At 42.6% G+C, this 23,275-nt stretch overlaps 1 protein-coding gene across 1 annotated transcript in view; it reads right to left on the minus strand.

Annotated features, from left to right (window-relative positions):
* Window positions 1–4,899: 4,899 nt before the first annotated feature.
* The window catches only part of LOC142259155 (uncharacterized), a 118,875-nt gene continuing 100,499 nt past the window's right edge, over window positions 4,900–23,275 (minus strand). Inside the window, exon 5 of the mRNA XM_075331660.1 lies at window positions 4,900–5,776. Coding sequence (XP_075187775.1) covers window positions 4,914–5,776 — 863 coding nt within the window. The 3' untranslated portion in view covers window positions 4,900–4,913. The remainder of the gene's footprint in view (window positions 5,777–23,275) is intronic.

Here is a 23,275-nt window from a genome sequence, read left to right on the forward strand (position 1 = left end):
AAAAGGATTCACGTAGTCGTAGTCTCTGGATCTTGTTACTACCTCTGCGAGGTACAGGGATATGTTCCAGAACCTGGAACTTAAGCTGTGAAATAGACTGACCTTTGGAAATGAAGTGTGCTGGAATGGGTAGTAATGTTTGCTTGCAATGGATTGTAGACTTGTACTTGCTAATGCGATCTTGGATATGTTGGGATGTTTCACCCACATATCCGAGACCGCACGCGCATTTAATAAAGTAGATCACATAAGATGAGTCGCAGGTGAAGAAACCACGGATCAGGATTCCCTTATCAGTCCTAGGATGGAACACAAGATCTCCTTTCAATACGTTAGAGCATTGGACACAATCTAGACAGGGAAAAGTGCCATTGCGGCTTGTGGTGAGAGTAGTCTGCCGTAGAAAAAGTCTAGAGGTCCCAATGTCAGCCCGAATAAGGATATCTTTGAGATTGCGGTCACGTTTATGACAAAATAATAGTTGTGTTTGAAATTCAGGAATGTGAGGGTAGGAATTGGTTAGGAGGGGCCAGTGGTCCAATATGGTGTTACGTATCAATGTTGAGAAGGGGTGATACGTGTTCACAAAGGCCACCCTTTTTGTTTCCTTGTTTGTTCGAGTAGAGTGAGCTGTCGATGGTTTGGCAATATTGGGTGGGTAACCTCTTGCCAAAAAACGTTCGTTCATCTCTGTATGTGTGCTTTGTCGTGTATGATGTTCCGATACGATCCTCTCAACACAAACCTGTCGAGATTTAGGTAGAGATTTCTTTACATGCATGGGATTGCTGATTTTAAAGTGTAAGAGACTATTCTTGTCTGTGGATTTGGTGTAAAGGTCGGTGATAAGGTGATGAACCTCATCTATAATGACCATCGTATCCAGGAAATTAATACGTCTGGAATGATGATGTAAGGTAAATGTAATCCGTGCTGGGGTGTTGTTTAGATGAGCAAAGAATTGTGTAAGGTCATCTAGGCAGCCATCCCAAATACAGAACACGTCATCAATGAAGCGCTTCGAGGTTTTGGCATGTGACATGAAGAGGGGGTAAGGATAGATGTATAGGTCTTCAAAATGGGCCATAAAGATATTTCCATAAGGTGGTGCTGTGGCGCCCCTGACCTGGTCAGGCACCACTGAGTACTGCACCCATGCTGGGGACAGTACAAAACAGGTAATCCAGAAGGCTGACCGAGGTGTGACTACACAGGCGCATAGTGATCAGGTCTCACACATGTACCTTTGGGAGGACCCCTGGGGATCCCAGGAGGGGGCGAAGCCTCCATCTCCACTCAAGGGGTGTGGTAGAGAGCCTGGTTGCTAGGTGACGTAGGCAGGCACAAAGGGAAAAGTGGAAGAGAGGGCAGTCTGAAGCAGAGTGTGGAGGAGTGAGGAGCATGGAAGTGGAGCTCAGACAGGAGCAGCAGTGCAGGTCCCACGAGTGAGCCGGTTTAGTGTGCAGCTCAGGGAGAGCAGAAGCAGACCCTGGAGCTGTTGCAGTCTAACAGCGTCCGCGCAGTGACTACTGACGGGGGAGAACGGTCACCTAGTGGTGCCGTCCGAAATCCACACAAGGCTAAAGAAAGAGCAACGGAGTGGAGAGTAAGAGGACTGCCAGGGAGGTACCAGGCCCGAAGGGGTAACAGGTCCCAGTGCAGAGATAGATCCAGCTTTCTCCTGCCAAACCTGCTTGAGGGGGCACTTCAAACCCCCAAGACAACACCACAGAGTCCGCAGCCACGTAGCAAAGTGAGGGCCCATAGTTCACAGGAGGCAAGCAGCCGGAGTGACCTGGTCCAGGCTACAAGCAAACGGGCCGAAACGAGGGGAGCAGTAACTTCCCTGGGTGACCCCCATAGGGACTACAAGTCGGGGTTACCACAAACAACAGAAGGGCTAAGGAAGGCGAGTCAGTAGCCACCCTCACAAGTCAGCCTGAAGGACGCCTGGTTCCAGCCTGGTTCATCCCAGCTACGCCCGGGTTACTCACCCTGCCATCAACAGTGAGTAAAACCCCTGAAACACATTCTGCTTGTGTTGAGTTATTCTGCGCCTTGTGGTTCCACACACATACACAGGGACCTGGGGCTTGCCTTACTCTCAGGAGGCTATTACAACCGACTGCACCCACCATCAGCCCCAGGCATCCCTTAACCTGCAGTGGCGGTCCTCACTGACCGCAATTCTGAGAGTGGCGTCACGACAATCAAAATAGAAGATTTCCTACCTGTGACAAGATCCAGCCGCGTGGAGTCCCTGAAGGTAATGCACAGCTGCATCGACACCGCACCTCGGGGCCCCACAGTGCAACGTTACTATCCATAACGGTCCCTTTCTTCTGAAGGTAGAAGTCATCCTCAAATAAGAAAAAGTTTTTGGTTATTAAACCTGCTCATCTTGCTCATCTAAACAACACCTATAATATTACTAATTCGTGCTTATATATCTCGTTCCTCAATTTCCATTTGCCATTAAGACTGTCTGCTAGTCATCCATATGATGTAAAATATATTGTATGTCATAATTTAATTCTTCTTCCTTATGGATTCCTGTATGACATATCGTCAATTATTATATTCAATATGTTCATGGTTAAATTGCACTATGTAACCTGTGCACATATCTGTACATAATTTTGTTTTGTTTTTATATAATTTTATTTTTTCCTTTGACTGACATTGCTTTTATATTTATTTTTGTTATTAGATATACATGCCTTGAAAAAGGCTCAAATGTGAGCCGAAACGATGGCATTTTGGTTGACTCCTTATGCAGAATATGAAAATAAAATATTCTTAGAAACCATATTGACATCTTTTTCCTGTGCATGCCAGAAATATTGGTATTAATGGAGTGAGATTTCTGGCATATGGAACACCACAGCTCGTCATGAATTTAAGGAGTTGTGGTGTCACGCCCCCGTCCCACCCAAACCCTGCCAATATTAGAGTGAAAATGGCAAGAGCCCCAAAAATTTGGCACAATTATGAATTGATCCAAATTTTTGTGACTTTTCAAAGCTTTTGTGACATTTTTTTGGCATAAAAGCTTCGATAAATTGGGACCAGAATGTCTTAACAACTTCCACATATCCAGGATGCAGAATGCGATTCACTTCTCCCCTATCACGGCTGAGGATAGAAGCTATACCATCCGTATAGTACAATACAAAAGGAAGGCAAAAAGAATGCCCTATCACTAGGGAAAGAGGGAAGTGGTGACCCCTGACAATACAGCTCACCCTCACCAACCCTATATAGGTTCTGCACTTGTCGACGAGCAGCAATACCACACCCTAGGCAAACCCTGATCTGGGACTAAGTAAGAATGGCAGGTATGAGTTCTTCGTCAACACCATTAATGCTAAGGGAGACAAAAGGAAACAATACAGGGGAGACACAAATGCTACCACCTGAGCCCAGTTACATAGCAAAATTCAAACACTTATCTTAGGAGCAGCTACCACAAACATCTCTGGAACAACAAGAGGAGACAACCGCTGCAAACCGCAGCCAGGATCAACTATAAACCTCACCCAAAGCACCCCAGGTGAGGTTTATAAAGGAAGTCAGAGGCTGGCAACTTAGAGGAAGGAAAAACTGACAGTTTCCCAGAGTCATAGAGTCCGCTGCTGCAGAAACAAAGAACTGTCAGTTAACAACACATTCTGCAAATCTCTGGGATTTTTCAAAACTTCTGCCACTGGATTGTCAGCCGGCCGTGACACCTCTGTGACATCCCCTCACTATTTTTGTGCTAAATGTCTACAGATCTGCCTCAACCCCAGAGGTTCTGAGGCAAAATCATCACATATAAACAATAGAGAAAGACAGGCATGAATAATATACTGTATATTTTACAAGCATTTATTAACAAAACAAGTTTTGAAATGCAATTATATACAGTGTGATATACTTAAGAGTTCCTATCTCCAATCTGGGGCTGCACTTTTTAGTAAATAAAGCAGTGGGCAACCTGAGATTAGTGAATTATCTAAATATAATCCAGTATCAAAACATTTCACAAATGTTCCTAAATGCTCTTGAAATACCCAACTTACTAGCAAAGTGGAGCTCGAATTTCCATTTTGTGGGATCTTAGTGTGCAGCATGGGATCCCACAAATCTCTTCAGCTGCTCTAAGCACAAGACATTGCTCTCTCAACTAATCCAGTGTGGTCACATACATTTTAACGTTTTACTGAACTGCTTAAGAAGGATGCCGCAGAGCTGGGGTCGTAGAGTTCACTCTTCCACTGTGAATGATCACTGATGGTTGTGGGATCTAACAACCTGGAAGTTCCTTTTGGAGACATTAGGGACAGTTCCAAAAGTTTTAGTACTGGATTATATTAAAAAAAAAAAAAACACTAATCTGCGGCTCTTCACTGTTTTAGGAAATAATAAAGGCAGCCACAGATTTGTTATAAGCACTATTTAAAGGGAAAGTCATCAAACACATAGAAACTGGGGGATATTACCCTCATAAAGTGTCAGCAGCAAATCCCCCCATAACAGTGCGTCATGACCACATACTTATGGTCTGAAAAATACGATAAGTTTAAAAAGAGAGAAAATGGTTCTTTCCCTCACCAATTCTTACTTGAGCAATTGTAGCTGATTTTTAAATAAAACCCTTTGAATTCTAGTACATCATGATGGCTTCTCCCATGTGACTCATCTGACAACAAGACCTGATTAATGATAAAAAACATTTGGCAAATTCTGCAAGCAAGAATGGCTGCTCTGCTCTGTTGGTTTTCTGATGTCGGCAAGACTTGATTTGCCAGTTGAACATTTCAATTATTCACAACATGAAAAAGGTTCCTTCCCTGTGCGGCTTCTTCACATGTTTAACAAGATCTGATTTCTGAGAATTACATTTTCTACAATCAGAACATAAAAATGGTTTATTTTGTGTGATCTTTTTGATGGTAAACAAGACCTGATTTCCTAGTAAAACATTTACCACATTCTGGGCATGAAAACGGCTTCTCCCCTATGTGATTTGTCTGATGTCTAACAAGGTGTGATTTCCGAATAAAACATTTCCCACACTCTGAACATGAAAACGGCTTATCCCCTGTGTGAGTTTTCTGATGTCTAACAAGGTGTGATTTCTGAATAAAACATTTACCACATTCTGGGCATGAAAACGGCTTCTCCCCTATGTGATTTGTCTGATGTCTAACAAGGTGTGATTTCCGAATAAAACATTTCCCACACTCTGAACATGAAAATGGCTTCTCCCCTGTGTGATTTTTCTGATGTCTAACAAGGTGTGATTTCCGAATAAAACATTTCCCACACTCTGAACATGAAAATGGCTTCTCCCCTGTGTGAGATATTTGATGCCAAACAAGATGTGATTTCCAAATAAAACATTTCCCACACTCTGAACATGAAAATGGCTTCTCCCCTGTGTGAATTTTCTGATGTTTAACAAGGTTTCTTTTCTCAATAAAACATTTCGCACACTCTGAACATGAAAATGGCTTCTCCCCTGTGTGAATTTTCTGATGTCTAACAAGGTCTGCTTTCCGAATAAAACATTTCCCACACTCTGAACATGAAAATGGCTTCTCCCCTGTGTGAGTTCTTTGATGCCAAACAAGATCAGATTTCCAAATAAAACCTTTCCCACACTCTGAACATGAAAATGGCTTCTCCCCTGTGTGAATTTTCTGATGTGTAACAAGGTTTATTTTCTGAATAAAACCTTTCCCACATTCTGAACATGAAAATGGCTTCTCCCCTGTGTGAATTTTCTGATGTTTAACAAGGTCTGATTTCCGAATAAAACATTTCTTACACTCTGAACATGAAAATGGTTTCTCCCTTGTAGGAGCCGTTTCATGTTCCACATCCCTTCTGTAACTTTTATTTTGCTTACAATTCTGTGATAAATGGGAATTTTGGACTTGTTTGAAAAGATCTGATGATAGAGTTTTCCATGAAAGGACTGAAGGTATATCTGGGACAACAGCATGCTCCTCATATGTATAATGTGTAATACTTTCATCATCTGTTTTAAATTCTGAAGATATTAGAGGTCCATCTGAACTCCTGATACAGTCATCGGCTAAAAATAAAACACAATATTATTATTTTTTAATTATATAATTTTGAAAGTAGATTTATGTTTTTAAACCATAACATCAGAAATTAAATTAGGAAACAAATTATTCTGAATCTGTTTTCCAATTTCGAGACCTAAGAGTTACATCTTCATTAATTCTGATCTCCCATTCCTAGCACCAGTTCTCTGGAATGTGCTACAGTAAATAATCTGATTGATTGTCGCAATGTGACTGTAGGATAATGAGTAATGAGGGACAGGGGGCTACTATACTTTCCGTCATGCTAGGAGACTTTAGGCTATCCCTAACCTCTGGATTACCCCTGAACGTGGAAGAAAGGGGCAGGAGTATGATGGAAATACAGATTAAGACAGATTGGAAAACCAAAATTCAGACACACTGCAAACTCCCAGAAATAAACAGTGAGATACTAAGGAGAAAAGCAAGAGAAGGAAGGCAGAAACAAAAAGACAACAAGGGTTAACACCACAACTGCTCACAGCAATAATGCACAACAACCACTAGTTTGTATTACAACACCTCACCAGACCTGTATAGGTAAACTATAGCTGGCATTAATGGAATTATCCAGCCAGCATATACAGAAGGGAAGCGAATGATACTGGCTCCCCTACAGCATGTAATCAAAGACATTAACAAGGAGCCCAGCAGAGAATAACTTGCTAGTCTTACTAAGTATGTGGTTCGATGCCTGCGTCTCCCTGCGCTGATCACAGATAACAGAGAAGTTAGCAAGCAAGAGTGCCAGAATGTGTAATTTCCACAGATCCTGATGCTGCCATGACAGTTGGCGATGCCTGCAAGCATCTCGTTGTGACATTGATCCACAACATAGACAATTTCAAAAAGGGTTTTTTTCGAAGATGAAAATATAATAGAGACAGAAGCCAAATATTTAATGGGCTTGTTCGGGACTGTAAGATTGATGGCCTATCCTTAGGCTTTGGAACCAAGCAGGTAGCATGGTCTTGCTATCTGTGCAGGTAAACATTAGCGCTCCGATTCATCAAGACCGGAGATGTACACTGAAAAATGACATCAGGGACTGGCGTGAGATTTCTGGCATAGGGAACGCCACAGTTTGTTATGAATTAGAGAAGCGGTGACATCACACCCATCTTCTGACCAAGCTCTGTCCATTTTTGCGAAGCTGGTTAAAATTGGCGTGAAACCTCCAAAAGTCGCACAATTTATTTTTATTTACATTTATTTTTTATTGACTGTAGAATGGCTATGATGTATCAATGTTTGGAATCAGCGGTACAAAAGGATGTTGATGAAATAGAGACTCATGACTGTAAGGCACTCGGTGTTAATAAGTGCTGAGAAAACCATGCAATGTAAAAACAACAATGGTCATCATAATCAAAACAAATAAGAGACTATAAAAATATATCTCTGCAGTGCAGCCAGGCCAACCATCTGCCTTTATAAAATCCTTCTCCGGTCTTCTTTCGAAGCTTATTGAGTAATTCACTGGAGGCAAAAAGGGGGTTTTCAGGTTCCATCTGGTACCAACCATCAATGGTGTATTTACTAGTGTCAAGACCAACATAATCCAAAGCTCAAAAGGACCGATTTGGTAACGGACCTCCAATTTCATTGCAACATCCATCTCTTCTTTAGATGCATGACCTCTTTCATGAAGATGCACGAATTCCATTAGGTATGGTACCAGAAGACGGCTAACAATGAACCCTGGGGTGTCCTTACATGACACAGGGATCTTTCCTAGTGCTTTACTGAAGTCCATGAGAGAGTTAGAAGTCGTTTGGCTAGTCATTGGTGTCTTAACCCCTTCAGCCCCCGGGCACTTTCCATTTTTGCGTTTTTGTTTTTTGCTCCTTTTCTTCCGAGAGCCATAACTTTTTTATTATTCCGTCAATCTTGCCATATGAGGGCTTGTTTTTTGCGGGACGAGTTGTACTTTTAAATGAAACCATAGGTTTTACCATATATTGTACTGGAAAACAGCAAAAAAATTCCAAGTGTGGAAAAACTGCAAAAAAAGTGTGATCGCCCAATAGTTTTTGGGATGTTTTATTCACCGTGTTCACTATATGATAAAACTGATGTATCTATGTGATGCCTCAGGTCGGTGAGAGTTTGTAGACACCAAACATGTATAGGTTTATGTGGCGCCCCAGGACCTGGTCGCCACAACAGCATTGCCCCTCCAAAGGGTTAATGCTGAGCTTGGAGGTAATTGGGGGGTCTATTGGCCAGTAAGTTTAACATCCAACGCAGTTCTCCCTCAGGCCAGCAGGGGGAGCTCTGAACCTGGAGTTCCAGGGAGCATTCCCTAAGTCTGGCCTGAGGGAGGAGTTAGTGGTCAGTCTGTAGAGAGAAGTCATAGCAAGCAGACGCAGAGTAGTGCTGTCTTGTGGAACTGGGGCCTGGAGCTGGAGTAGCTTGGCCCAGTGAAGCAAGATTAGCAGAGAGGCACAGAATAGACTCAGACATCGGAGTCTGTGGTTGCCAGGGTATAAAATCCTTCCCTGGTGGCCGAATCCGGAGGGCAGGAGAGCTGCAAGCCCCCTGGCCCAGAAGCAATCTGAAGGTACAGCTGCATCCCAAGGGCCCGGTGTGGACTCCTGCAGAGAAGCACCAGAGAGGGCCTGCGCAGCCTACCACACAGAAAAAGGGACGAACCACTGGTCCCAGCAGCAAGAGGGCCATTGCTAAATTCAGAGTGCAGGGTCCTATAGAAGAAAAGGAAAGATCAGGGAGCAGGCCTCATACTCAACTGGCCAAAGAGATCACCCCCAGGCACTTCCAGGCCGGCCGGATCATCTTTACCATCTGTGACGGTCTCCCTGGACTAAACTTCTGCCAAGTAAAAGAGGAGAAGGTAACGAGACTACTGTTTGTGCCTGTTTCTTTCACTGCCTGTCGGCCCTGCACCGTATTATTCACACATCACACCATAGACTCTCACGAGCACCAACTGTTCCCCGGGGCACCGCTCCACCTGTGGGGAGAAGTACCACCATTGCTGCCATTCCATCACCCCGGAGGCCTCATACAGCAGCGGCGGCTTAATAGCCGCATACCACAGGTGGCGTCACGAACACAAACTTTATTCACCTAGTCATATTTAATTGACACCCACCAGGGCAACGGAGTCGGGCCCCGCCACCACTGACGACCCCCGGACTAGTCCGGCCCGGCACCGGGTGTCCCACAGCCCTGGGGTGGGCGAGTCATTTACATGTATCTAAGGGGTTAAAAAAAATCACTAGTTTGTCCAATAAAAGTGGCGCACGTTTTGCGCCATTTTCCGAAACATGTAGCGTTCTTATTTTTTGGGATCTATGGCTCAGTGATGGCTTATTTTTTGCGCCTCGAGCTGACGTTTATAATGGTACCATTTTTGCGCAGATGCTACGTTTTGATCGCCTGTTATTGCATTTTGCGTAAAACTTGCGGCGACCAAAAAATGTAATTTTGGCGTTTGGAATTTTTTTGCCACTACGCCGTTTACCAATCAGATTAATTGATTTTATATTTTGATAGATCGAGCATTTCTGAACGCGGTGATACCAAATATGTGTATATTTATTTATTTTTTAACCCTTTAATTTTCAATGGGTGAAAGGGGGTGATTTGAACTTTTAGGTTTTTTGTTTTTTTTTATTTTTTAAAACTTTTTTTTTTACCTTTTTTTTTTATTTTACTAGTCCCCCTAGGGGGCTATAGCTATCAGCAATCCGATCGCTATTATCTATCTGCTGATCACAGCAATACAGCCGTAAACAGCAGATTCAGTCACTTTGTTTTTCCCTCTGCTCTCGGCCGAGGGAAAACGAAAGTGAAACTTCGTAGCTGCAGGCGTCATCACATGACCCTGTGCTACGATGGCAACCACCAATAGTCACGAGATAAAGCACGTGACTTCCGGTGGGGGCGGCGGTAAGTAAAAAACATGGCCGCGCGCATTTAGATCTTGCTGCCAGACTTTGGCAGCAAGATTTAAGGGGTTAATGGCCGCGGGTGGAAGCGATTCCACCCGCGGCTAGCAGGCACACATGTCAGCTGTTGAAAACAGGTGATATGTGTGCCAATCCACGCCGCCTGCCCGCGGCAGGGGGCGGGGATTAACGGGACACAATCATGGACGGATAGATCCGTCCAAGGTCGTGAAGGGGTTAATGACCTCCACCAGCTTCATCATTGGTACTGTATTAAAGAAATACAGCCCTACGAACTGATCCTGCCTAGTTGTGGAGTTGGCTATGTCAATAAGAATGTGTGTGTTCTGGTGCAAATTTGTCCAGTGTCTTGATTAGTGCGTTTTTCCACTTTCAAGTTTTCTATTATGGCTTCCACCACCAGATCATTGCTGTGCACCACGGCCGCTGGGTCTGTGCTTGTGCTGAAGTTTGAGAGGGTTTTGCTGATGAACTGTGAATTAGCCTCAGGCTTGTCTGCAAACATCTTCTTAGTGACCCTTTTCAAGCTGTCTTCAATACTTTTTGCAGACTTTTTCAAGATGTCATCAGTCTGGTCCACTAAAACAACAGTGTGTCTGGTTGCTGCAGCTACCTGTGCTATCCCGACACCAATCAGACCTCCTCCGATCACAGTCACGTGCTTGATAGTCAGATTATTCGCAGTGGCGAAGGCCATGGCGAGGCCATGTCTGCTTGTACTGCTGGGAGCTGAAGGACATACGATTGGTGTCAGCACAACGCGCCATGATGATTTAGTCACACAATCTTTTTTCACAACTCTGTGTTGCACAAAAAATTGATTGAAAAGTGATTTCTATCAAAATTCTAGCATAATTGCTTTGAAGAATCAGGTTCTAGGTGTCAAATCTCCTTCTGTAGGTGTCTCCAATCCTTCCAGAGTAGTTTGCCAGTAGTTCACATTCTCTAAAGCAATAATTTTATTAGATATTTTATGGTAGTTTAAAAATGTGGTATTTCAGTGTGCGGCTGTAGTCTTTTTTTCTATTATCTAGCTATCTACACACACACACACACACACACACACACATACACACACACACACATACACACACACACATACACACACATACACACACACACCAGCCTGTCTCCTCTTCAGCTTTAGACTCGTGCAATTAAGAGACCTTTGGTCACATGACGTGATGTCAAAAAGGTTCTTAAGCAGTCCTAATCGGCATATAAACACTGAGGCCGCTAGGAAAATGGGGGCCCTGTGAAATTGCCCAGTTTTCTCTCCCTTTTCCCTAATGCCAGTCCAGCATGCCAGCCTGTCTTCTGTTCAATTCTTTTAGACTCCTGCAATTAAGAGACCTTTGGTTACATCATGTCACATGACTTCATCAGAGGTCCTTAAACAATCAACTTCCGAATGCAACTGATGGTGACCGTAAAGGCCACTTTACACACACAGATAAATCTGCGGCAGATCTGTGGTTGCAGTGAAATTGTGGACAATCAGTGCCAGATTTGTGGCTGTGTACAAATGGAACAATATGTCCATGATTTCACTGCAACAACAGATCTGCCAAAGATTTATCTGTGTGTGTAAAGTGGCCTTAAGAGACGGGTTCCTAAAAAATTGCACAGTTTGACTCCTCCCAATGCTGGCCCTGACTGTAACGAGGGCATATTTTTAGGGAAACAGAGTATTCATGAACCCTCTGCAGGTCTTTGAGTTGCCTTCATAACGACATAGAGAAGGGACTAGAAACAAACAGCAGAAGAAGCAGAAGCAAAGAAAATACAGCTGAAAAAAAAAAAACACAGAGCAGAAAACCTTAAAATGTAAACACAAAATTAGTGCAGAAAGTACATGAGTAGAAATCTCTTACTGGATAGAGCTGGAGGAAACACATCCTGAGGAACATCGGGATCTTCTTCTTTACAGTCCTGTGGGAGAAGAGGACGGGGACATCTCTCTGGTGTTGTCCTCTTACTGGATAGAGCTGGAGGAAACACATCCTGAGGAACATCGGGATCTTCTTGTTTACAGTCCTGTGGGAGAAGAGGACGGGGACATCTCTCTGGTGTTGTCCTCTTACTGGATAGAGCTGGAGGAGACACATACAGGGACTGAATTCATTCCTTACATACAGATAATTATAGGCCGTGTGTATTTAGTCCTGTCTATTACCTGGTGATGTGAGGGGCTGGGGAACCTTCATCATGACATCCTTGTACAGATCTTTGTGTCCTTCTAAATACTCCCACTCCTCCATGGAGAAATAGACGGTGACGTCCTGACACCTTATAGGAACCTGACACATACAATGATACAGTCACCCCCGATCCCTTCATAGCGTTACTGTATAATGTCCCAGCATTCCCAGCAGTGTCACCTCTCCAGTCAGCAGCTCAATCATCTTGTAGGTGAGTTCTAGGATCTTCTGGTCATTGATGTCCTCATGTATCGGGGGGTGAGGTGGAGGCCCCGTGATTGGGCTCAGGGGTCTTCCCCATCCCTCAGACACAGGGGCCTGACAGCGCTCACTAGAGGTCTTCTTCACTACTGTGTAATCCTGGTTATGGAGAGACACAGTAATAAATCTCACTCCACACATTTCCAGAGTCCTCACCTCTCCAGTTCTGTCCATCTGTTATTCCCATAGATAAGAATGGTGTAATGTGACGTCATCAGAATCTCTCACCTCTCCAGTAAGCCGGAAGAGGATCTCTAGGGTGAGGTGTAATAACTCTTACCCGCCCCCGTCGCACATGCGATATCTTGTGATAGCTGCCATAGCGAATATTATCGCTATGGCAGCTTCACACGCACTTACCTGCCCTGCATCGTCGCTCTGGCCGACGACCCGCCTCCTTCCTAAGGGGACGGGTCTTGCGGCATCACAGCGACGTCACACGGCAGGCGGCCAACAGAAGCGGATGGGCGGAGATGAGTGGGACGTAAACATGCCGCCCACCTTCTTCCTTTCGCATAGCCGGTGGAGGCAGGTAGGAGATGTTCCTCTCTCCTGCGGCTTCATACACAGCGATGTGTGCTGCCGCAGGAACAAGGAACAACATTGTACCTGTCGCTGCAGCGAAATTATGGAAATGACCGACACTACACAGATCACCGATTTACGACGCTTTTGCGATCGTTTATTGGTGCATCTAGGTTTACACGTTGCGACGTCGTTACTGGCGCTGGATGTGCGTCACTTTCGATTTTGACCCCAACGACATCTCAGTAGCGATGTCGCAACGTGCAAAGTACCCCTAAGAATGAATTTTTCCCTAATTTGATTTCTGATGTTATGGTATAAAAAAATAAATGTACTTTCAAGATATCATTAAAAACTAGTAACATTGTGTTTATTTTTAGCAGATGACTGTATTGGGAGTTCAGGTGGACATCTAATATCTTCAGAATGTGAAACAGATGATAAAAGTATCACACGTGATACATATGAAGAGCATGTTGTTGTCCCAGATATACCTCCAGTCCTTCCTCGGAAAGTTCTGTCATCTGATCTTTTCAAGCAAGTCCAAAATTCTGATTTATCACAGAATTTTAAGCAAAATAAAAGTTACAGAAGGGATGTCGAACAAGAAACGGTTCCTACAAGGGAGAAACCATTTTCATGTTCAAAATGTGGGAAATGTTTTACCAGGCAATCACATCTTGTTAACCATCAAAGATCTCATACAGGGGAGAAGCCATTTTCATGTTCCGAATGTGGGAAATGTTTTAGTCAGAAATCAAATCTTGTTACGCATCAAAAATATCACACTGGCAAGAAGCAGTTTTCATGTTCAGAATGTGGGAAATGTTTTATTCGGAAATCACACCTTGTTAGACATCAGAAAAATCACAAAGGGGAGAAGTCATTTTCATGTGTAGAGTGTGGGAAATGTTTCATTCGGAAATCAGATCTTGTTTGGCATCAAAGATCTCACACAGGGGAGAAGCCATTTTCATGTTCAGAATGTGGGAAATGTTTTATTCAGAAATCAAAACTTGTTGTGCATCAAAGATCTCACACTAGGGAGAAGCCATTTTCATGTGCAAAGTGTGGGAATTGTTTTAGTCGGAAATCAGATCTTGTTTGGCATCAAAGATCTCACACAGGGGAGAAGCCATTTTCATGTTCAGAATGTGGGAAATGTTTTATTCAGAAATCAAAACTTGTTGTACATCAAAGATCTCACACCGGGGAGAAGCCATTTTCATGTTCAGAGTGTGGGAAATGTTTTATTCAGAAATCAGATCTTGTTAGGCATCAAAGATCTCACACAGGAGAGAAGACATTTTCATGCTCAGAATGTGGTAAATGTTTTACTAGGAAATCAGGTCTTGTTTACCATCAAAAAAATCACACAAAATAAACCATTTTATATTCTCAATTTGGAAAATGTTATTCTCAGAAATCCGATCTTGTTAAACATGGGAAGAAGCCGCACAGGTAAGGAACATTTTTCAAGTCGTGAATAATTGAAATGTTTAACAGGTAAATAAAGTCTTTCCGACCATCAGAAATCCAACAGAGTGGAGCAGCCATTCTTACTTTCAGAATTTACCAAATGTTTTTTATCATTAATCAGATCCTGTTGTCAGATGAGTCACACGGGAGAAGCCATCATGATGTACCATAATTCAAAGAGTTTTATCCAAAAATTGGCTACAATTGCTCAAGTAAAGGGCCATTTACATGCTGCGACATCGCTAACGTTATATCGTCGGGGTCACGGTGTTTGTGACGCACATCCGGCGTCGTTAGCGACGTCGCAGCGTGTAACACGTATGAGCGACATTAAACGATCGCAAAATAGCCAAAAATCGTTGGTATGTGAGAGATCGTTCACTTACCAAAAATTGTTGTGTATTCAGTAGCGAGGTTGTTCGTCGTTCCTGTGGCAGCATACATCGCTATGTGTGACACCGCAGGAACAAGCAACAACCTCGTACCTGCGGCCGGCCGCAATGAGGAAGGAAGGAGGTGGGCAGGATGTTCGTCCCACTCATCTCCGCCCCTCCGCTTCTATTGGACGGCTGCCGTGTGACGTCTCTGTGACGCCGCACGTACCGCCCCCTTAGAAAGGAGGCGGATCGCCGGCCATAGCGACGTCGCAGGTAAGGTAAGTCCGTGTGATGGGTGTAAGCGATGTTGTGTGCCACGGGCAGCGATTTGCCTGTGACGCACAACCGACGGGGGCGGGTACGCTCTGTAGCGATATCGGTACCGATATCGCAGCGTGTAAGGTACCCTTAAGAATTGGTGAGTACCATTTTCTTTCTTTTTAAACTTATCGTATTTTTCGGACCATAAGACATACCTGGGTTTTGTAGAAGGAAAATAGGGAGAAAGATTGAAGCAAAAAATGTGGTCATGCCGCACTGATATGTGAGGATCTGCTGCTGACACTGTTATAGGGGTACTCTCCCCCAATTTCTAGCGCAATGATGGCTTTCCCTTTAAATAGTGCTTATCACAAATCTGTGGCTGCCTTTTTTTATTTACTAATATAGTGGAGAGCTTCAGATCAGTGAATTTTCTAAATATAATCCAGTACCAAAACTTTTGGAAGTGTCCCTAATGTCCCCCAAAAGGAACTTCCAGGTTGTGAGATCCCACAACCCTCAGCGATCACTGATAATGAAAGCGTGAGCTCTTCGACCCCAGCTCTGCGGCATCCTTCTTAAGCAATTCACTAAAACCTTAAAGTGTAAGGGACCTCGCTGGATTAGTTGACAGAGGAATTTCTCGTGTTTAGAGCAGCTGCAGAGATTTGTGGGATCCCGCTCTGCACACTGAGATCCCACAAACTAGAAGTTCGGGCTCAACTTTGCTAGTAAGTTGGATATTTTGAGAGCCTTTAGGAACATTTGTAAAATGTTTTGATACTGGATTATATTTATAAATTTGACTAATTTCAGGTTGCCCACTGCTTTAGTTACTAAAAAGATCAAACAATCACTGATCTCGGGAAGACCAGCTAGAAAACACTGCCGGCAGCCAGCAAGGGCGCTCAACACAGTGAAATCCTAGGTGCATTGCCCCCTGAGAAGTATGCAAATCAAAAAGGTCCATGGAGCCTCTGTTAGGAGTCTCGACACAGAAAATAGCCAGAAATACCCCGCCTTGGTATTTCCCTTGTCATATCTTTAAACTCGTCAAGAGCTGCATATTGACTAAAAGGGCAACTTAATATGGTGGTATCCTAAAAAGAGCCACTCCTTGGCTAGGTCCTTCCAGGAGGGATATCTGGCTATTTTCTGTGTCGAGACTCCTGACAGAGGCTCCATGGACCTTTTTGATTTGTTTAGTTACTAAAAAGCGCATCCCCAGATTGGAGATAGGAACTCTTAAATATATCATATTGTATATAATTGCATTTCAAAATTTGCTGTTTTGTTAATAAATGCTTGTAAAATATATATTCTTTATGCCTATCTATATTGTTTAGATGTTATGATTTTGCCTCAGAACCTCTGGAGTGAAGGCAGAGCTGTAGACATTTCGCAGAAAAATAGTGAGGGGCTGTCACATAGGTGTCTCGGTTGGCTGACAATCCATTGGCAGCAAGTGTTGGAAAATCCCAGAGATTGGCAGAACGTGTTTGTTATCTGACAGTTCTCTGTTTCTGCTGCAGCAGACTCTATGACCCTGGGAACCTGTCAGGTTTTTCCTCTCAGTTGCCAGCCTCTGACTTCCTTTATAAACCTCACCCTGGTGTGCTTTCGGTGTGGTTTATAGTTGTTCCTGGCTGTGGTCTGCGGTGGTTGTCTCCTCTTGTTTTTCCTGATAGTTCTGTGGTAGCTGCTCTTAAGAAAAGTATAAAAGTGAAATAAAGTAATAATTTTATAGTAATCTGCGTCACTTTAAGTTATTAAAAAAGGATATAGATAGGGTAAAATAGGGTAACTTGACCGAACGGAGATATTTAAATTTTTTAATTTTTGTTCTTTATTTTTCCACCAAAAATAGTTATAGACACTCAAACAACTATTAATCTATTGTTTGATAAAGATCAATAACTAAATGATGCGCATATAAAATATTTGTGGCACAGCTACAAATAAAATATATGTGCACACAAATAAAATCCCCGGCCGGCGGCTGATAGCTGCAAAACACAGTATGATATTACATATATTTCAATAGTCGCAGAAGTCAAAGTCTGAACAAATTTCCATCAATGTCAATATTAACTCTTGAAAAGTTTCTCAAGACAGACAGTTCAGTTTGTTATTGATAAAAGAAAAACTCAATTAAAAAGGAGTAAAAATGTGATCCTCCAATTATTCAAAGAGATCAAATCATATAAAAACCACCCAGATGTTAATTTATCCAAAAATATCTCAAAACGTATATATTTAAAAAAAAAAAATTATGGAAAAAAAAAAAGAGAAAAAATTTTGACGAGACTTAGGTTCATCCGAAAGTTGCAATAAAACAAATTTCAGATTAGGGGCATCCGAAGTGCACAATAGGAGGAGTACAATAGAAACTAATCAATATGAAATTATTGACGAGAGAGTGTTCCCCAGAAAGGGAAAGTGAGGTGGAAGAATTAGACTTTTCTGTACATGAAACCTCGGTGGACTTCCTACTACAGAGCCCTCAAACAAATAATAATATACCTAATATACCGCTAACTCCCATTGTAATTCAAACTAATGATTCCAATACCCAACAAATTAACAATACAGATATTAATATAGACATACGTACTCCTAATTTAGGAGATGCAAATGAACCAAGTACATCACAAAACGTTAATATTAATAGACGTAATAAAAACACGAGGATCCCCCCTAGGAATACAAAAATATATGGGGGCCAACAATAATTCAAATAAATTAAAGACTAAACCCACCACTTTGGATTTTTTCATAATGGGAAGAAAAACCGCGAGGGGAGGGAAACTCACCGAAAAGAAAACAGACAACCAGATAGTAAAGGCCCCTCAAAATTTTTTTAATCTTAGTCAATACAATCTAACCAAAAATAAAACAACATTATTATAGATAGGTCTGAAATTTGCACCCACCACAAATTTCAATCGATTCCAAGCCTTTATTGGAATTAAACAATTTATGAAGAAATTAGCGTTAAAAAAAATTTCATGAAAAATCTTATATTGAATCAAATCCCTAACAATTCAATTCTAATGTGAAACATACTGACTTAAAAGGTAAATCAAATTTTCATCCTCAAAACGATTATTCAGACGTGTTGTTAACCGCCCAGCAGACAAAGGGGGTGGTATTGTAATTAGGGACCTAGAGAATTATGAAAAGGAGTCAGCTCGACTTCTGGGGGATAGGAAAACATATGAAGTCCTAAAAAAGGACCCTACACGTCAGTATAATGAAGAATTAAATGTCTTAGTTAAAAAAGGTTTTGAATTAAAAATTTAGAATAAGGAAGAAGCTACATATATTAAAAACCAGACCCCTAGGATAGCTGTATTCTACCACATACCAAAAATCCACAAATCATCAGAAAATCCACCGGGACGCCCTATAATATCATGGATCGGCTGTCTGACAGACAATTTATCCAAATATATTGATACACATCTCCAAAAATGTGTTTCATTATTGCCGGCATATCTTAAGGCTAGTACCCAGGTACTACGACTCTTGCAAAAAATTAAGTGTTAATGAGTTTTATCTACACGAGACAGAAGAGAGAAAGAGTATACCTATCAAGGGATCACCAAAAGATTGTATCATGTAAAATTGGAAATCTTTATTACAAAAAGGAAAAATACATAGATCTCCTCACTGGGAGTCAAGGCACACCAAAAGACAGTTAAAAACACTTAAAGGCAGACATGTATTCCCAAGCCAAAAACCATCTATATATATAATTGCCTTATTCTGTCTGTCTGTCTGTCTTGCTCCAAAATTGTGTCATTACAGTGACATTGTGTCCTTACAGTGACAACCGTCAGAATGGCCGCTGGGCTCGGCCTGGCCCCGCCCCTCCACACGGATTGGCCGCTCGGCCTGGCCCCGCCACCCGCATGGATTACCCGTTTGGCCAGGCCCGCCCCCCCCGCACACGATGCCCGCTAGGCCACGCCCCTCACACTATGCCCGCTAGGCCACGCCCCCTCACACTATGCCCGCTAGGCCACGCCCCCTCACACTATGCCCGCTAGGCCACGCCCCCGCACACTATGCCCGCTCGGCCACGACCCCTCACACTATGGCCTCTCGGCCACGCCCCCCGCACACGGGCACCTGTACACCTCCCCCCAGGACAACTCCTCCCATTATACTCCTCTTTCCCCAGGACTACTCCTCCCATTATACTCCTATTATAATCCTCCTATTATACTCCTCTCTGAGGGGTTCGCAGCATGGGAGATGGAGCACGATGGGGAGTGCAGCATGGGGGATGGAGCACGATGGGGGGTGCCCAGAATGGGGGGATGAAACACGAAGGGGGGTGCGCAGCATGGGGGATGGAGCACGATGGGGGGTGCAGCATGGGGGGTGGACCACAATGGGGGGTGCCCAGAATGGGGGGATGAAACACGATGGGGGGTGCGCAGCATGGGGGATGGAGCACGATGGGGGGTGCAGCATGGGGGATGGAGCACGATGGGGGATGCCCAGAATGGGGGGATGAAACACGATGGGGGGTGCGCAGCATGGGGGATGGAGCACGATGGGGGGTGCGCAGCATGGGGGATGGAGCACGATGGGGGATGCGCAGCATGGGGGAAGGAGCACGATGGGGGGTGCACACCTCCCCCCAAAACACACACCGCCACACACGCACCGCACAACACACCACACACACACTGGGAACCACAAACACCGCCCTACACAGACACCCACACACACACAGACAATGCTGCACACACACAACACACAAACACCGCGGCACACACAAATATATGCACATACCGCGCAACACACATTGCACAAAACATAACTCCCCCCAAAACACACCCACGCACCCCAAACACACACACCCACACAAACCGCGCAACACACACAGCACCACACACACACAACGCTACAGACACACAGCGCTCCACAAACAATGCAACACACAACGCAACACACAAACAACACCAGTCTCACACACCCCCCTACCCAGACAACACCCAGAACATTTACAGCGCCCTACACAAACACTTGGCAACTACACACAACAACATCTATATATATATATATATATATATATATATATATATATATAACAAAAATCATACATTAACTACACAATACGTAAATTCTAGAATACCCGATGCGTTAGAATCGGACCACCTTCTAGTTTATAATAAGTATCAATAAATCACGATGTTTCTTAACACCCCTCATGCAAATGCAGCATTGATAAATAGTACAACCTGCTATGCAGCATACAATATTGACCACATAATACAAAATATGATAAAGTATAATGTGCAGGCTTGAGCAGAGCCTTAGATATAATATGGTATGTTAAGGGAGACTATAGTACCTCAGGGGTCACAGGCTGTCGTTTGGAGTAACAGTGGTCTAGTGGACCTTTTCTAAATGGCTTGTTTGTAACAGTCTAACAGACAATATAAGGGACACTTTTTGAGGACCACAGTAACACAGACAAAGCCAGGAGGTACAAACCCTGGTCAATACGAGCATATATTCATATATACACATAAAGTGCAGTAATAAGCACAGGCAGTATGAGCAAACCCCTGAATTCAAAGAGCATAAGAATGAGGCTCACTGACTTCGCCAGTTCAGGGCAAGGCAGGTTGAAACCAATTACACTATCTTGTACGGACAATGTGTGTGAGTCAACCCTTGAAAAACCGCAGTGCTAATATCAGAACTAGAGATTAAATGCCATAGTCAAGGCCTGCAAATGTATGATGCAAACAAAGAGTGCAATAATACGCACAGGCAAAATGCACAAGCCCTAAATGCTATAGTTGTGTGGGCTAGCCGAAACAGTATTTAGGCACACCCTATTCAGTGGTTCAGGGTGATGCCAGTTAGACCCATACTCACTATCACAAAGGGGGAGAAAACATATGCAGCAGGGTATCAAGAGGGGTGGGTTTTGGTGAGATGTTACCCCACGCGTATCGCCCCCATGCAGGAGGCTTCCTCAGGGGAAAAGACAGACGTCTGTGTTACTGTGGTCCTCAAAAAGTGTCCCTTATATTGTCTGTTAGACTGTTACAAACAGGCCATTTAGAAAAGGTCCACTAGACCACTGTTACTCCAAACGACAGCCTGTGACCCCTGAGGTACTATAGTCTCCCTTAACATACCATATTATATCTAAGGCTCTGCTCAAGCCTGCACATTATACTTTATCATATTTTATATTATGTGGTCAATATTGTATGCTGCATAGCAGGTTGTACTATTTATCAATGCTGCATTTGCATGAGGGGTGTTAAGAAACATCGTGATTTACTGATACTTATTATAAATGGTTTTTGGCTTGGGGATACATGTCTGCCTTTAAGTGTTTTTAACTGTCTTTTGGTGTGCCTTGACTCCCAGTGAGGAGATCTATGGATCTATGTATTTTTCCTTTTTGTAATAAAGATTTCCAATTTTACATGATACAATCTTTTGGTGATCCCTTGATAGGTATACTCTTTCTCTCTTCTGTCTCGTGCCTTATCGTATACCTGGAGATCCCATAGGGTGGTGCCCTTCCTCTCCATATATTGTCTCTGAGTTATCTACACTTTACATTTATAATTAGTAAGAAAATTATTAATTTTTGAGATTTAAGTATATTTATTGAAAATGGAAAAATTGAGACCAAAACATATAATTAGCCCACGGATAGTAACAGCTGTATTTCCTTAACAAGTTGCCATCTTCCGAGTTGGCTTTTAAATGTCCCCAAAAGCCAATTCATTAGGGCATATAGAAATTGCAGTAGGCCAGAAGATTTTGAAGTTGAAGCGAAAAAACTGGTAAATAAATTTGAGGAAAAAAGTTATAATAAAGGGTTCCTATATAAAGTATATACAGAAATAAAACAAACCCCAAGGGACAATTTATTTAAGCAGAAAAGAAAAAAATCCGGGTCAGAGAAAATTGAAAAAATTGAAAACCTAGATATCCCCATAATTTTACAGAATACAGGGCAAACGAAAATTTTAAGAAATGTAATAAAAAAGTGGCTGACCCCCACCTTGCCATGTACCTCAATTTGGTATGTTTTTTCATCTGTTTTTTATTTTGGCAATTGGTGTCTGTTCACAATCAGCCATCAGGCCCTGTCCACAGGCTATTTATTTCATGTAGCATTTGCTTGGGCCTGTCCCGCCCACAGCAATGATTCAGTCATGGGTACGGAATTGAAAAGCACCAGGTAGGTGCTGCTATAAACAGTTCTACTTTTTCATATGTGAGGCCGTATGGCACATTTTATATATAAAATATTTTAGAGTAGGACTGCCCCAAAGAGATTTTCCGTGACGTGGCGGGGTAGCTCAAGAAATTGCAATTTTTTTGCCAAAAATCTCAAATTTTTAATAGTACAGTTTGGAATTTTTAGTGCAGTGCACACCTTATAATACATGCTATTTTGAGTTTAGCTGGCTTTCTTGTTTTTTTTGTAATAAAAAAGTATTAGAGTTTATTAAAGGAAGATAAAATGAGGAATTAATCCCTCTTTATCCAAAATTTGTGTATAGAAAGGCTAATAATTTGGGGGATTTGATAGCACCTACCATATGAAGACCTAATAACACTCAGTGTAATAAGGGTGCTATCTGTAATACGAATGGCTACTAGCCTTGTAAAAAATGTATTGTTTGCAAAAACGTAACAAATAAAAAAAGAAAAAACTTTATGAAAGGTAAGGAAAAAGTTATCATTAGTGATTTAATCACATTCCAAATAAAAGGTTTAATTTATTGTATAGAGTGTCCCTGTCAGGAAAGATACATTGGCAGAACAATTAGACCCCTGTATAAAAGAATTCGGGAACATATTAGAAATTTGAATATTGAAAACCCCAGAATTATAAAATTATCCTTTATTATAACAAAGCTAAAATTGACTCACAGACACAATAAACACATTCAGTGTCTCAACTGGGTTCAGCCAGTTAGGGGGTAAGTGAACAAATAGCAGTGCACAATTTCTAAAGATATTCACATTATAGATATTAGAGGGTTTGTGTACAATTCATACTAATATTCGATTTTTGCCCTCCAAACCCCTGCTAAGCTCACTGCCAATCAATGTTATAGGAGCTGACTATAGAGACA

This window comes from Anomaloglossus baeobatrachus (assembly GCF_048569485.1).
Source record: "Anomaloglossus baeobatrachus isolate aAnoBae1 chromosome 5 unlocalized genomic scaffold, aAnoBae1.hap1 SUPER_5_unloc_3, whole genome shotgun sequence".
Classification (NCBI taxonomy): Eukaryota; Metazoa; Chordata; class Amphibia; order Anura; family Aromobatidae; genus Anomaloglossus; species Anomaloglossus baeobatrachus.